Source organism: Fundulus heteroclitus, chromosome 20, assembly GCF_011125445.2.
Source record: "Fundulus heteroclitus isolate FHET01 chromosome 20, MU-UCD_Fhet_4.1, whole genome shotgun sequence".
Taxonomy (NCBI): domain Eukaryota; kingdom Metazoa; phylum Chordata; class Actinopteri; order Cyprinodontiformes; family Fundulidae; genus Fundulus; species Fundulus heteroclitus.
This window is the reverse complement of record NC_046380.1, coordinates 12,231,624-12,248,492: the sequence shown is the minus strand read 5'-3', so window position 1 is coordinate 12,248,492 and position 16,869 is coordinate 12,231,624. Positions and strand designations below refer to the sequence as shown.

General features: G+C 38.5%; 1 protein-coding gene across 2 annotated transcripts; it reads left to right on the top strand.

Moving 5' to 3' along the window:
• Positions 1–2,313: 2,313 nt before the first annotated feature.
• On the top strand, positions 2,314–11,494 carry LOC105939259 (angiotensin II receptor-associated protein). Of its 2 annotated transcripts, none has more exons than XM_021307960.2 (5): positions 2,314–3,035; positions 3,620–3,654; positions 3,825–3,933; positions 7,712–7,907; positions 9,845–11,317. In XM_021307960.2, the coding sequence occupies exons 1-5, from the start codon at positions 3,009–3,011 to the stop codon at positions 9,916–9,918; spliced, it is 441 nt and encodes a 146-aa protein (XP_021163635.2). In that variant the 5' UTR covers positions 2,314–3,008; the 3' UTR covers positions 9,919–11,317. The 2 variants fall into 2 exon arrangements, with proteins under 2 accessions (XP_021163635.2, XP_021163633.2); XM_021307958.2 differs by lacking the exon at positions 9,845–11,317 and adding an exon at positions 11,325–11,494 and having other exon boundaries at positions 2,332–3,035.
• Positions 11,495–16,869: the final 5,375 nt, after the last annotated feature.

Below are 16,869 nucleotides of genomic sequence, written 5' to 3'. Positions count from 1 at the left end.
CAGTGGCTGATGGCTGATTCAAGTCCAGAAAAGTTCAAAATAGATGTAAATAAAAAACTAAATCATGAAAGATACAAGCTGAAGTGCAAGGAAAGGTTTCATCTCACAGGAAATAAAAGCCTGGAAAAGATTAAGACATTGTATGATTGAGGCATCCCCCACAAGGAAAGGGAGAACACATAAACTCTATGCAGAAAGACTCCAGGCTGAGATTCAAACCCAGGACCTTCTTACTATAAGGCAATATTGCTACCATCTGCACCACTGTGTAGCCATAGGCAAATAACTTGCTTTACAAAACAAAAATGTATTTTTTTTCTTTTTTTGCTCTTTTTATGGTTAAAGGAAGTATTTCTGTTGGCACAGCAAACATTTATGAGGGAAGGCCTTAATATCATTAGTAGGTGCTTAGTTTTATCTGATTTCTACAAATGTTTTTGCACCTGCTTCATTAATCAAACTTCAAAATTGCTTTTGTGTCCCCCATAACTACACTTTACATAATGCGGTGAAAGTGCTGGGCGAGCATACGCTAGCACAGCACGATAAGTGACAACACAGACAGCCAGGGTATATGCTAAATTCAAAAAGACAGAAAGATTAAAAAAAGTAGCGCAATTTGTCTGGAGAGTCAGCGCTTCAGTGCAGTCATTTTGTGTGCCATTACTGAATCGGAGGAGGAAATGAAAAACAATTGCTCAAAATGTGGGTTTTCTTTACCGAAGGAGAGAGTGCTGTTTATGTAAATTTAAACCCTATCACAGGTGTTAACCAGCCCTGAAGACAAAACAATTATATTAATTAAATTCAAGATTTATGATTCAAGATGCTGCTTAGATTTTTCTAAATCTGTGAATTTTTAACCTAAAGTTAAGTGGAAGCAGAAAAACCTTTAGCATAAGAGGACTACTAATAGGGTATTTTTAAGACGATATATTAAAATGGGTCTTATGTCCCTTGACTAACCTTTTAAAACCCTGATCTTAACATCTCGATTTTCACGTAAAATTCAACACAGTTTTAATGGGCCGGACAAGTGAATTCTGGTTCACACGTTTGTCCCCATCAGCAACCCGAAAGACCAAAGTGATCCTTTAACTGTTCATCTACTAAGATTCATCACTTTGGTGTAGCTCTTTTCTCTAATCATCACAGAGCCTTGCAAAATTATTCATAGACCTTAAACTTATTCAAATTCTGACACACAACAATCGAAAATGTCACCAACAATCGAAAATGTCTGTGTATTTTATTTGGATTTTATGTGGAGAATTTTTTACACAACTGACCTTTCTGTCAACTTCCCAAGATTTGAATAGCTCACAATTCCTCCTCCGAAGATGAAAAGAATGTGGCAGACCTAAAGCCACACTAAGACATGGTTGTCAAACGAATCGGTCTGGGCTAAGGGGGGTTACCACAAAGATTGCTGGGCAACATGGTCGGATGAGACCAAAATGAAACCTTTTGGGTTACATGCTAAGTGTTTGTGGAGGAAATCCATCACAGCACATCACCCTAAGCAACACGTCACCCTGATGAAACGTGCCGCTGGCAGTATCATGCTCTGGAGGTGATTTTCTTCAGCGGGAACACAGAAGCTGGTCGGAGACGATGGGAAGATGGATGGGGGTAAGTACAGGGCAATTTGGACCAAAGCTATTCTGGAGCAAAATTATTCATAAATGTTGAAATGGTAATATTAGTTGCAATAAATCCCCATTTTTCGTTCCTCTTTTTCTCGCCTGCTCTTCCAAATAACCTCTGTGGCCTTTCACATATTTGGCAACGTTATTTCTGTCAGATGACAGCATCTACTGCAGTGAGGCACCACCCAACAAGCTAAATATGCTGCGTAAAGTGTGAACTCGTGACACTTGAATTATATATTAGCTGGCAGTAACTGCATCCCATAAAGTTATTGTAATATTAATATTGTACACACTTATATTGTGGTGATGCTGTGTTTGTCAAATGTTGTGTAGCTTCAGCATTGTTTTGTCTCACAAGCATATTTGTGTTAAATCTTGAAAAAATTTCCATTCCTCAACTAAGCTAAAAGTTAAAGTTCCTGTAAAAGGCATTAGCTAGGTTTACATTTTTTCTTTTTTTTTTGTTAGTTTTTTTTGGGGGGTGTGGGGGGGTTGCATTCACTCTACAATTTTCTATTGGCTCCAATTATTCTTTTGTGTTTTACTTTAAAAACTGTTTCACCAACTGGGCCACCAACATAACTTTGATTCTTGTTTTATTCTACATCAGACATCAGTCCCTGTATATATTCAACTGAACTGCTTCCTGTTTCAGCCGTTACCTAATTAGCAAACCTGAACTACATCAGTCATTATACTCCTCTGTATAAACACCCCTCTAGCATTTTGCTTCAAGGCTGTGTTTCAATAGGAAGATTACACCAGACTCTGTATATATATAAAAAAAACATATTTACAAGGGTGTCATTGAGAAGCTTCCAAGCAACAGATCTGTTTTTCTATAAACTAGCAAAATTAAGCCACCATCCAGCATTTTTAATATATAAAAAGGTTAGAAAGTTACAAATGCTTTCATGTTGTGAGATACTCCAGAAGCTGTCAAGACGCTAACCTAAAACATCAACTCGCCATGAAACATGCATGTTTCCGTTTGTCATTTTAACTGAGAAACTGACAACTTTTGAACAGACGTGCCAGATTCCTGATAATCCATAATAAACCCCTTCAAGAGACAGAAGTGAAGCTGATTCTCCTGAGGTCTGGGGTGGAAGAAGCAGCAGCAACAGGAGGAGGGGGGGGGCATCACATGGGAACCAGTCAGGCTGCTGTCACATGGCATGTGTTTGCAAGTTCAGTTAAAGCGGAGGAGGGGTTTGCACAGAAGTTTGTGTAAGAGGAACAACTGCGGCATTTTTCATGTGGCCTTTCAACAAGTTGAAACGCTGAAGCGGAAAGCAGGGAAGTGCTGCATTTTGACCAAAAACAAAACAGCAAAAACAACAAAAAAACTAAAGTATGGAAATCCCTGCGATAAACCTAAAGGTGAGTTTGCAGATTATTAGCAACTGTTTATGTAGTTTGTGTTTGGGCACGTCTGAACCAATGACTAAGGTTACTTTTCATGATTCATGGTTCTCATCGGTCGGAAACTGGCTTTCTATGATTAAGACACTGATCGCAGTGAGCAAGGGATTTGGTTAAATGAGGAAAAAGTTAGGGACAAATCGAGTTGGGGATTAATGAGAAACAAACCACACATTGTAGATTTTTCACAGATGGCAAATGTGTAGCCAGTTTTGACACTTTCTTGCACATGTCATAAAGGAAAGGAGATTATGACATCATTTAAGATTTCAAGATCAGGCATTTTTTATTTGATGTCATTCTTTTTAAAACATTTTCTCTAGGACGATTAAATAATCACAATATCTGTGGAACCATCACGATGCAAACGATCACACATTTCCCATTTAGTCCTGGAATTTCCTGCTTGTTATCTCGCATACCATATATGCAGCTCAGCTTTTATCCTCATCATTAACGATTTCTCATTTATTAAAGAGTTTAGAGCAGTGAAAACGCCTAAAAATTGTCAACTAATTTCCTGATGATCTTCTCTTTTCCAGGCCATAGTGCTGGCACACTGGCTGCTCACTGTGTGGTGAGTGTGAGCTCCTCGTTTTTCGTCGTACACCTGAGGAATGTCTCTCGTCTGAGCACACATACGCACACTTGCTCTCTTGTCTTAGGGAACTCTTACACATTCCACACTTCTTTATGCGCAAATAATCCCTTGGAGATCATCGTTTGTGTCTCGTTCTTGTCTTTCAGGGGAAGCATGGTTTGGCTACCCCCGTCCTATTCATGGGGGAACTTCAGTGTTTTAGCAGTTGGAGTGTGGGCGATTGCACAGAGGGACTCCGTTGACGCTGTCCTGATGGTGAGTTTTTTTATTTAGGTTTTATCTTCTCCTTTTCTTAAAGTTGGCATACCATCATGAGACACATGGAGAAGTCTAACTACAGACCCAGCTCTGCACAGTCGCACCAGCCTCTCTGTGGAAGCTCAGGGAATCTAAAAGCGTCTCTTTGAAAGAAAAATATTCCCCTATCTTTGAACATTTAATTTGCAGTTCAACGCGACAACAGGGGAAAAATGTCAGATTTATTTCTTTACAATGTGCTCCTTGGCCAAATGTTAGTTTCAGGCTTTTTTTTTTTTTTTTTTTTTTTTAAGACTAGTAGGTCATTATGCCATAACTTTGGCCTCATAATTTATGTTTTGTCTTCACTTATTCTATCACTTACTCGCTAACTAATGGCAGTAACCGACCCATTTTTTTTTTTTTGTTCTGCTTTGTTGAACATTGAGTAATCAGATAAAGAGCAAGACAAGATAATTCACAGATTCTTTAATAAAACGTTTAACACATTTGTGAAGCAGCAAGAACATGATTAGATATGTCATGCAGTTTCTTTGCTTGCTCGGTATGGGGGATTGCTGCAAGGCCATCAACAATGCAGACGACTGTCCTTGTAGCTTTACGCTCTTCCATGAGAAGTGAATGCTGCTTGTCAAGACTTAATGCGATCTACTGGGTTTCCTTAGATAGGAAACTTTTTGACCAATCTGTATAATTTGATTGAATTTGACTTTGGAAAGTGCCTTAAGATGACATGTATCATGAATTGGCGCTATATAAATAAAGTTCAATAGGGGGAAAAAAAAAAGTCCCTTTTTGCCAAAAGAAATTATCCTCTATTTGTGGGAGAACTGGAACAGTTGCAGCATTTATTCCAGGATCTTAGTTGCACTACATGAAAAATTCTTCCGAAATATTATTTATTTATTTATTTCTTTTTGAAAAGGGAAACAATTTTCCGTTATTTTATCTAAGCTGTTCAAGACAAACATGGCTTTCTCTGCGAATTAATCAGGAGGAAAAGGAAACGTGACAATCTCAATGATCAAAGCCACATTCAAAATCTATCTGTGAGTGTTCAGCTACAGAGGAAATTCAAAGCGAGAACAGATCATCTAGTTTCTTCATCAGGGAAAGTTTTTCCTTTTTTGTGAAATCTTGACTGAGCTTGTGAAACGTTTTGCCAGCGGGCTGCAACCACAGGAGAGTTGTACACTGAATGCATCAAAATCCAAAGCCACATTTTGAAGACGATAAAAGAAGCCAGAATCCGTTAACCCAGGCCCTTATCCTGCTAAGTCAATGTTTACTGTCCTGTGGGTGGAGATGCTGGGTGGCTGGATAAAAGGATCATTCAAACGTGAGGTTTGTAGAAAAGTGAGGAAATCCTCCGAATTGTGGAAGGCTAACAGCTATTCAAATGGATCCCTCTGTTTTAGCTGATTGTACTTTGAAACAGAAATCCAAAGGTTTCTGGCATAACTTCACCAACGTCCAAGGTGTATGAAGGTGAAGACTCCCGCAATCCTCGAAGTACCAGGAAATAACTTTTAACTCATGAACTGGTTTCGGCTTGTGGCCTTCATCAGTGTTATTTCAAATTCAACCGATGGTAAATATAGTGCAACTGAGATCATACAGAATCAATTATAACTAATGAATGTAATCAAGAAGTAAACGTATTCATATTCAAGCTAATGTATATTTTTTAAATTAATTCGGCAATAAACCCTTACAAATCTAAAGACAATGATATATTAATTCCACTCTGCTGGTACAAGTTAAAGGGAAGCGACGAGGGAATAAAAGTTCAATTCAATTTATTTATATAGCGCCAAATCATGAAACATGTCATCTCAAGGCACTTTAAAAAATTAAGTTCAATCATATTATACAGATTGGTCAAAAATGTCCTATATAAGGAAACCAGTTGATTGCATCAAAGTCCCGACAAGCAGCATTCACTCCTGGGGAACCGTAGAGCCACAGGGAGAGTCGTCTGCATTGTACATGGCTTTGCTGCAATCCCTCATACTGAGCAAGCATGAAGCGACAGTGGGAAGAAAAACTCCCCATTAACGGGAAGGAAAACCTCCGGCAGAACCGGGCTCAATATGAACGGTCATCTGCCTCGACCGACTGGGGTTACAGAAGACAGAACAGAGACACAACAAGAGAGACAAAAAAGCACAGAAGCACACATTGATCTAGTAATCTGTTCTACATTGTTGAACATATTCTTTTCTAAACCGATTTTAAATTGAACATTTATCAAGATTATCTCTTAGAATCTTCCTGAAATCAGTTTTGTGGCCTAATTATGATTCTAATTTCTGTTCATTTGGGAGTAATGAACAGGTCTACAAGCTTCTGCGTTACATTAACGTATAGTTTACTGAGTGTATATAACTTCTGCATATATATCCATTTTATTCCATTTTATTTTATTGTATTCTTATTTTGTCTGCACCATCAACACCAAGTCAAATTCCTTGTATGTGCAAACCTACTTGGCGATTAAACTTGATTCGGATTCTGAGTAAAAAACAAACAAGCCAAGCTAATTTTACAGACTTAGAACCACCCAGATTCATTAGCTTTAGTCGCCAGAACCACCACAAAATAAAGAATTGAGCTCTTTGCCGTGGTCAGAAATTGAGCTCTTTTCTTACTCATAAAACCAACTGGACTTCTGCTAATATGGTTCCCACACTCCTGGCTCCTGCCTTGGCTGATGAGAAAATGGAAGCTCAACCGGCTGTGGTCTCAGCCAGAAGGTTTTAAGTTGAATGTCATAGCGGTTCCTGGCTTTGGGTTTGGAACCAGGCTGGACAGTAAAGGACGTTTCTAAAGTCTAAAGAACACACAACATCAGATCAAACTGGGATTATCGGGCTAAAGGCCCGTGTCCTGAGCAATAAGACGTGTGCCACAATCCTCAACCAGGCTGCTCAAACACAATCACTGCTCTCATTACAAGCCCAGTGGCTCTGGGCTTATTGCCATCAGATTCTGCTGATCAACATTTCTTATATAAGACTCTGGAAGATCATATAGTGCCTCTACTCCCCTTTTAGGTAATGGTGTGTTTTTAATGAATTGCTGTTTTTTGGCAGAGAAGGGTTTAATTTATTTATCGATGTGAAGTTACACATGTGAGCCGATTTTGTATATCGCTCTGTCCAGAGCAAATTTCTCCCAAAGGAGACGAAGATATTTTGACTTGTTCACGCCCGTAAACTTGATCTAAAGCAACAGCTGTCTTTGTTTTGTATCATATCCGTATAATTCTCCCCGTATTAAATCTCATAGTCGTTGAAGGTTTGCGACTGCTGCGGTGTGGAACAGTGGCGTAGTTTTAGTAGGCTGACTTCAACTTCAACACCTTTTTCTATGTTGGCGCCGTTTAGTTGATTGCAAAGTGCAAAGGAAATGTGTTCATCATGGAGCACAATAATTTTCTGAAAGTGGATTAAAGGAGTGGTCGACCTGACTGGCTGTTATGTCCCACCGCTCTGAGGATGAATATACTCTTCTAGAAACGTGACTGCAATTTGACATCTTTTTTTTTTTCTACAGTTAAGCAAACTATTATTAGTGAGAACTTTTCAGAACCTCACTTTTAAAAATACTAACTGTCCCTTAAATGCAAAACAGATCTTTCTGTATGCCTTTTCCTGATGTGAAAACTCATGACATGTAAAAGAAAACTTTCTTTTCAATCATTTTGGGATCCTTTTCAACAGCTCATCCATTAACATGCTGTTTCTTTTTTTTTATAATCCTGTTGTTATAGTTTCTTATGGGAATGGCCGTCACGATATTGACAGACGTTATCCATTTTGGGATCTTTTATCCGCTGATGGAGTTTGCGGGAGAGAGACGCTTCACCGCAGGCATGGCCATCCTCAACCTGCTGCTTAAACCCATTTCCTGTTTCTTTGTCTACCAAATGTACCGCGAACGAGGAGGAGATTACAACGTCAACTTTGGTGAGTGCCAATCCCACGCGTCCAACATACTGACAAAAATAAGCGAGCAGACTTTTGAAAATGGAAAAATTATTTAAAAAAATATGACACTAACAGATTTGATATTTCTTAAAACAATCTTTTTATAATTTTCTTTTCCATAGTTAAAATTTTAAACCGCAACTTCAACTTTTCTGCTTCCATTTAACCAGTCTTACGTTTTATGTCATGTTTTTTGTTGTTGTTGTTGTTCTGTTCAACTGAGAGCAGCACAAACTGGGAAAACTTTGTTCCAAACGACCGGCAGATGATTCCACGTCTTTCTTATTAGTTACAGTCGCATGACTTTTTTTCGTTGCAGTGACATCCAAGCTGCAGTTTGACTGGGGAAAAAAAAACAAAAAAAAAACCTTCCCCACGAGTTGCTCATGAATCTAAACCATTTTGACCATGGGATCATACTTCATGGGCAAACATGTTAAAGCCATTTGCAGCAATATTGGTGCACGTACATAAATAGCTTACCCCTGAATCACAAGAGCGACGATGGCCCCCAAACAAGAGATTTGTGTCATTATTGAGTGTCAGGTTAATATGTTAGATGAGTGACTGCGGCAAGATGGAAGACAATGTTTTCCAACCTGTTACTTGGGGCCATTGATTTGTGGGCTTAAACGCGTTCAGCTTTGACCGTTTCTATTTTAAAACTCTCTAAGCCGTGTTGTCTCCTGAAACCGTTGAAAATATTCCTGTCTTTTCATATATAATCACCCCTAGTTGTTGTCGTATTTACTTTAATGGTGAAAATCGTCCTTCTTTCCTGGTTAGAGTGCTTCTAGCTTGCCTTCATGAGGAGTGGAGCAGAAGAAACAAAAAAATGTAATGAAAGAGCAAACTAGGAGGTTGGGATTGTGCCGCTAATTGTTCTGCAATGCTACTCAAAACGGCAGTTGATGAAACGCATCTCTTTGCTCTGTGAAAGATAATTGAATATTGATGAATCTGGCCTCTTTATGGTTTTACTTTGCACAGCAGGAACAGCCATTAGACTTTGTTGTGACTGATGAAAGCAGCTAATGTTACTCTCTCAGACTGCCAGTGGTTTAATTGCTGTCTGATTGCATTGCAGGCGCTACACTAGTAAGCGTGATGGAAACCAGACAGTAGGGGGGGTTTGGTAATGGATTGCTGAACTGGACTCTGAATTTTGATTGAACACCAAGTTCATCTTTTTTTTATTTCTTAATAGATAAAAAAACCCTGAAATGTCACTAATTTGATCTCAATAAAAGTGTCCAGTCTCTGCTCTGCTGCACTGACAAAAAGCATAAGAACTGCAAGCGTGGTGGCAATTTGTGATGAAGGTATAAAGCAGCTTTATCTACTCAGAGCTGGGTGGTAGTTGTGCGAGATGGTGAATGTGAGACACTTTCACTTTGGGGTGTAATAATTTTTACTGCCGGTGGTTTTGATATTAATAGCTGAGTTGTTCTTGAGGGGACAGCGAAATTACACTATAACACAAAGCTGGACACCGACTACTTTACAGAATTTCAACGTGTCATGTTTTCACCGTTATGCCATGAAAAGATCCAATAAAATATTTCCAAAAAATGTGAGGCGTGTACTCACTTTTGTGAGATATTGTTATTTTTTTTTTATAAATCAGGCACAAAAATCCTTGTTTTTCACTTCCCGTCACAATAAAAGGGCCGATATTAAGTGGGACATGTTGAGCCAAATCCTAAATCTAAAAATTCTAATAGCTTAGTAAGTTCAATAACTTGATGTCTATTCTGTTGTTTCTTTGTATGTTTGTCAAACCTAAAATCCAGCTGTTCTGTTTGCTTGCCTGTTATTGGAGACTTTGTTGCACTGTTTTGTATTTTAATCTTGTTCTCACCATACGTGCATCTCCTCTCTCCGCCTCTGTTTACCACTGATCTCTTCTCCCTCAGACTTAGAGACCTCTGTGGACAGTCGATGCACCACAGACAGTGCAGACAGTGCCTTTTTTGGCCGCCGCTACTGACTCCTGGCCTCTTCCTTTTCTACCATTTCTCTTTCCAAATCATCCCATTCCATACCCTTTCACCCAAGAAGTAAGATTACTGATCAGATGGCTGGACACAAGAGACTCTTTTTTCCCAGATATTGTTTATATTCTTTTTTCAACTATACTGTGCATCTCTTTGCAATTTATGTACCTTTTTCTTTTGTTCCTTCTAACCTGACCACGCTGAAATACCTAAACCTGTTTAACACATCTTATTTTTTAAGTTAAACATCCATTTTGGCACTAAGAAATGACACAAAGTCTACATTCTTATCTATATCTATTTTTTTTTTTTTTTTACCCATTGCATTTCTTTTGCTTCATAGTATTGCTACTGGGACTTTTTATGTTTACCCATACAGTCATGTCTGCCTTCTGTATTTTTGTAAGGGCAGTCTGGTAAATTTTCATCGTCAGCAGTTCCTCATTACCATCCCATTCTTGCATGCTTAATGATTTGTGTGCTGTATTTTTATGTTCATTATGTATTCTTTGTTTGTGAGTTTGCATGTCCTGTGTTTTTTTTGTATCTGAATTTTTAGTCTCCAGACACCTCATTTATCTATGTGCGTTCTGTTTTTCATGTTTTTTAAAGCAGTGCTCGATGATGTTGCACTTTCTAAAATAGGGCAGAATTAAAGTTGGCATATAGGCCTAACTGATGTATAAGATTTTATCCATATGGTATTCAAGCCTCCTGTTGTTCTATATTATCCCTCTGAAATAAAAAAAAAATACCTTGCTGTTTGATTAGTATTTAAACATGCAGCTTTGTCAGCTAAGTCTTGCTTATGTGAGATTGTGCAGAGTTTTGAGCTTTCACAAAAAACGTCATTGGTATTCTGGTCGTGGTGGATCCACTGCTTTCTGTCGCGGAGAATCATACAAAATCATGTGCCTTCCAGAAGTCATTGTAAAGCATGTTTAGATCTGATGTAAAGAACCCGTGAAGCTGTTTTCTCGCAGAAAACTGAGTGACTTTGACTGCTCAGAGACACACAGCACAAGAAAAATATCAAATTTGAGGCCACAGCTTTCTGAAGTGGTTGCTTTCCTCAAAATAGCCACTGAAAACACCTATATGGAATATATGTGCGCCTGACTAGCATTCCTATGACTGCTTGGTTTCTAGTCAAGGAAATATCACGCTTTTTCTTGGCAAAGACTTTCCCACAAATAATCTGTATTCATCCAGAGGTAGCAAGCTGCTTAAGCCAAGCTAATAAATCATCCCAACGGTGTTAAGTCTATTTTACCTCAAAAGGGAAAGGGGGAAAAAAACACAGTAAAGTAACAACAAATAAGCTGTAGTTTCAAGGCACATGTTCAAAAACTAAGCATTTTTTAATGAGTTGTTGAATATTTCTTACGTTTTTCTACAGGTTTCCCTTCTGTATCTCGAAACAGAGATGCTTATCAGTCCATTGACCAGCAGGATGAGTCTTCAAGTCCAACAAATCCCTTCAACCAGGCTCAGGACAGCAAACCAGGGGTCCGCACTTACTAGGCAAACCACATCACTAAACATGCAGGTTTTCTTTCTTTTTTTTTTTTTTTTTTTTAAATGCATTATTAAATTCCTTAAGGATCCAATTTAAAGGCCAAGGCATGGCCACTGAGCTAGACCAACAGAAATATTAATCTGTTTGGGTTTTATAGTGAAACGGTTATTCTTTTTGAAGTTGACGCTTTAAAAGACTGAAATGATTTCTGCTGTGGTGGCACAGACCAATGATCATATTCAAAAAAACAAACCAGGTTTGCTGTAATGCTGAGATGCGGGTCTCTGATTCTTTTAGCAGAACGGTGTTGGACAGGTTGTTTTTAAAAATTGTGGCACTTACAGACTTTAAAACTGAAATATTTCTCTCTGTTGCATAAAGATTATTTTGTATACAGGTTTTTTTTTTGGGCGGGGGGGGGGGGGGTTGTTGTACATGGCACAACAGGTCTGAAAACAGTCAATTTTCTCAAAAACAAAAATGTTTAGATTAATGGTCAGTTCTGTGGCTCAGAAGCATGTCTTTTGAACGTGTGTCATACTGACACATAAATGTAAAATTAAATTCAATATATGGTAGCCAGCATGGTTACAAGTTACATTTTGTTCTTCCTATAGATCTGCCAGATATTGATGTCTTTTGTGTGTGTGTGTGTGTGTGTGTGTGGTAACCAAGGAAATGCAATGGGTCTAATGTGAAAATGAGCAAACATTTATCTGTATGATGGTTCTCACTGAATTGTTGTTTTTGTGTGTGTGTGTGTGGTAACCAAGGAAATGCAATGGGTCTAATGTGAAAATGAGCAAACATTTATCTGTATGATGGTTCTCACTGAATTGTTATTTTTATACACCATTGTCAATTTCATTGTTTCCTTTACTTGTTGTCTTGAGGTTGAAGGGTTTCTAACCTGCAGACCACGTGCTGTTGTGACATGACGCTTCACATTAGAAAATCAATGACTAAATAAATAATGAAACGTTCTCTATAGGTGTACTACAGGAATATGCTCATTTTGACTTATTCAAAGGGTTTTTTGCGATATGGGGACGCTAAATGACAAAAAAAAAAAAAAAAAAAACACACAGTTGCATCACTGTTTTTTTTTTTTATATATAATTTACTTTTAGTCCTCTTCTGTTTCCCCCCTGTAAGTTCTCCTTTTTACAATCCTAATGACCTGTTCTTCAGAATGGGGATGTAACTATGCTCGGTCACGTTGTTGGTCTGTGAGACTGCCCGTCCTTTACTCAACTGTGTAACACCCTGCTAACGTGCTTTACCTGAATATATGTGTACAGTAAGCAGCAGCATCCAAGTAAACGCACAGTTAATCACATCAATCCAACAATGTCTAAGCACACAACTATGCAGCTCATGTGGGTTTTTTTTTTTTTATGTGCGGTTATACCGGATTCAGTGCTGTGAAAGTGTTTGCCCACCTTGCAGATTTATTCTGTTTCAGCTGTTCCGTTAAATGTTTTAGATCATGAATCAAATATCAATCAATAAAGGCATAAGTCAATAGAAAATGCACTTTTCCAGTGATTTCATTCATAATGTAACAGCATGCATTGAATTATGGGCATTGACCTTAACCAATGAGGAATGCAGTGCATTAAATATTTTCCAAGACCTTCTGGATGAGTTGTCAATTTGCTCTTTGACTAATTAATTTAGATAAATTAAATTTTCACACAGCTAGGTTGATTTGGTAAGCCTTTTCCCTTCAATTAAAATTATCATTTAAAAGTTGCTTTTCAAAGCTAATTCAGGTTAGCTTTGTTGGATTTAATTCTGAAATGTGACTAAGAAGCACAACAAATCCAGAATAAATATGTAAGGAGCTAGTAGTTTTTAACCACACTGATCACAATTGTTCTGTCTGCCTATTGTAGAGAATGCTGGAAAAAAAAAAGTGTGAATTCTTTTCAACATTGTGTTTTGTAGGAAAAAAACAACTTAATTTATTACACCATGATTTTGTTTTTCTCTAGAACTGTGCTCAGGCCTAGCATATTCTCCTTAAAATGTATCCAACCGTGTTTGTTAAAGTGTATTTTGGTTTCTCAACAGGAAACTATTTATCTTATAAATGAAAACTGAAAAAACAAAGAACTATGACATAAATTGTTTCAAACTGATCCTCATATTATTGTCATTTACATCTGCAGTTTAATCAAGTTGACATTTTCTGACTGAAGCCAGTTCTGTCCTGATAAATGTGTTTGTTTTTTTTCTCTGCTTCCTCTCACCCTAATCTTCCCACAATTCCTTGTGTTGTTTTGCCTTTATTTTTTCTGCCAGACAACACATTTATCTGTGTGGTTTTGTTGTGGGGAAATACTTTTCACACTCTATTGTGTCTCCTGTGATAACTATAACACCTTCACTCTCAAGCAATTTTCTTTTCCAAGCCACTGTGAAGCTCAGCTCACACGACTGGCATAGAAATAATGAAAATACTGAAGGGAATTAAGAGAAGCATGGATTCATTGTTCACCACATCTTAATGTGCAAATTTGACAAATTATGTAATTTCACATTCTTCGCACCTCTAAAGTAAGAATTCCTCAATGATTTTGAGATTTAGTACACATTGCAACATGACCCTAAGGATTTGGGTTCCTTGTCGTCTGTAATTTGAGGTTTTGTAACTCTAGCAAGCTTTTACAGGTAAGGGTCTTGTTTGTAAATTGCTCTGCCTTGTGGGCCACCCTGGAAAGCGTGAATGGAGGGTGACACCGTTACACACCTCTATAACTAATGCATGCAGTCTTTGCTTTCCTCCAGTTTTATAACGACTAACGATTAATCAACATAACAGTGAGGCTACAAAATATCCTTGGGTGTCAGCCTGTCCAAAATGAGTGATAGACAGAAGGAAGGTCCAGAGTACCAATAGTAGAGGTAGAGTTCAATAAATAGTTTAAGTTCAATTTTCAGTGAAACATATGTGAGGTGGATTAATCCACTCAGTGATGTCTTTAAAGGGGCCATGACGACAAATTTAATTTTTCTGTGGTTTTGGGGGTATAATATAATCTTTTGTGAACTGATGAGTCCGTGTGAATGTCAAGAGTGGGTACAAAAGGACCAGCTCAGGCGTGGTCAGCTTCGTTCCTTTGCTCAAAAACGGTCCGATCAGGAAATAGTTTATCTTTCTGTGTAAATCCTATTCTCCAACTGGAGCACACCATGCAGGAAACAGCCTTTCCCCCCCCCCCGAACCCCCCCCATCTGATACACCGACCACCTAATTTAATGGTGTGAGATGCGCTAACATGTCTGCCGCCAGGTTAAAGCCTTTGGTCAGCTTGGCCTCGCCTGCCCAATATCCTGCAACACAAATACTTCCACTAGCAATAAAACCATAATATGGATTTTTGACAGAGTGTTGCATCGAGTAGAGAGGATGGAGGGGGCGAGGGCGTGTTTGGACAGTTTCCCCAAATATGGTTGTAGCCAATCAGAGTGAAGTCCACTAGGTAGAGTCGCATATCATTATCATACCCGACCCTTATGCTGAGGAGGGAAAACTGGTCTACCAAAACAACCCCCTGACGCCAAGTTTTTAGTTGAAATTCTTTGGAGGATTTACATTTGCATCAATATCAACTACATGAAATGGTTTATACAGTGATGTCATGGCCTCCTTAAGTTGTTTATTTCTGTTTTGATGATTGTGGCTTAAAGTCAGTGAATAGCAAAAATTCTGTTCCTAAGAAAATTAGATAATGATAATACAGAAATATCGGCCTATTGATAAATATGCCCATCTACTGTGCAGTGTATGTACTCAACACTTGGCAAAGACTCCCTTTGCGTAAATTACTGCAGCGGTGCAGTAATTACTGCGTCACCTGCGGCACCGCTGGAGCATTAAAGAAGCCAAATTTGCTTTAATAATGACCTTCAGCTCGTCTATATTGTTGATTCTGGTGTCTCTCATCTTCCTCGTGACAAAACTCTGTATTCTCTATGGCGTTTAGATCAGGTGAGCATGCTACCCAGTCAGGAACAGGGATACTATGGTGTTTAAAGCAGATATTGATACTTTCAGCAGTGTGGCCAGGTGCCAAGTCCTGCTGGAGAATGAAATTAGCATCTCCTGGATGAACCTTATTGACTTATCCTCCTTAATGAGGTCAACGAGTGTCTGCTAGGAGACTGTCTCAATCAACAGTCTCACCATGGTTGTGTAAGCCATAACATGACGATAGCATAACATTCTGCATTAAAAATCATCTTATTGGTCTTGTGTAATATTCCAAGTTTCTGTGAAACCGAAAAATATGTAATATTATATATAATAATGTAAGTCATAATCAGCATTTGAAGTTAATCATTTCACGTATATAATTATGTTGTAATTTAGGAGATGTAACTGTAATATCTACATCACATCCACAATATCCTGCAAGGATGAATAGAAAAGAACATCTGATGAAGCAGCTTTTGCAGTATGCTTGTTATAAAGCTACCAAAAGCAGGGTGAGACATTTACAGTAAAGCAATTTACAATGATTATTGTCTTTATCCGTTGAAACACGATGCAGGGGGCTTTTATACTAGCTGTCTGTTCTTTTGTGTAATTAATAGGTAAGCAATGTTAATGACCCATTTGCGGAGAGATCGATGCCGCGGCTCTGAAGCAGAGCTGAAGAAAGAAGAAGGGGGTTGAAGGTGGACAGGGGCGCTGAGGGAACGGGGGGGGGGGGGGGGGAAGGAAGGCACAGGCAGCAGCTCAACAAGCTGTTGATTAATAAGGAGCTGCTGGGCTGCCTCTCCTGAGCCTCGCATGCATATGTGCACAGCTTTGACACATCCTCAGGCTCACACCTGTGATTCCTCCGAGTCAAGGACATATTTACTCAGTGCAGTAAAATGAACTCAATTTGTCAGCTTTGTTATTGCATGGGGGGGGGGGGTGATTCCCATAGAGGATCGAGAGAATGATTGCACTGGCTTCAGGTGTTCTCACTTTCTACACAATGAGGACACACTTTTAAACGTATCTCTTCGTGTAATTTTCATCTCTAAGTAAACATTTTACTTGTTTAGTGTTCTTACAGAGAACCCACAGCGTATTTACAAAGTGATTTGGCTGTGATGCTTGCGATAAGTAAGTGTTCATACAACATGAAGACGCAGTTTTCTCCAAGTGGCGCGTCATAGTCTTCTGCTTCATTCTCTTCAAAAGGATTGGAACAACAGTCTCAGTCTTAATTCACAATTTATGCTCCACACGGTCCCATTTTTGGTTCAAAAGAACCAGCAAATGGCTTAAAAATTAAGGCGGGTATTCACACGAGGCTCCTAAGATGTTGCAGCATTTCTTTTAACTATAATAAATAAATGCATACATCTCATAAATTCAAATATGAAGACTGCTTTTTTAATTATTTCACAGTGCAGCCAGAAA

Bases quoted from the DNA above. Each gene is read 5' to 3' on its own strand.
- LOC105939259 (XM_021307958.2), top strand. From the start codon at position 3,009: ATGGAAATCCCTGCGATAAACCTAAAG. The intron at 3,655-3,824 runs GTGAGTGTGAGC...CTTGTCTTTCAG, and splicing joins CACTGGCTGCTCACTGTGTG to GGGAAGCATGGTTTGGCTAC. The intron at 7,908-11,324 runs GTGAGTGCCAAT...GTTTTTCTACAG, and splicing joins AGATTACAACGTCAACTTTG to GTTTCCCTTCTGTATCTCGA.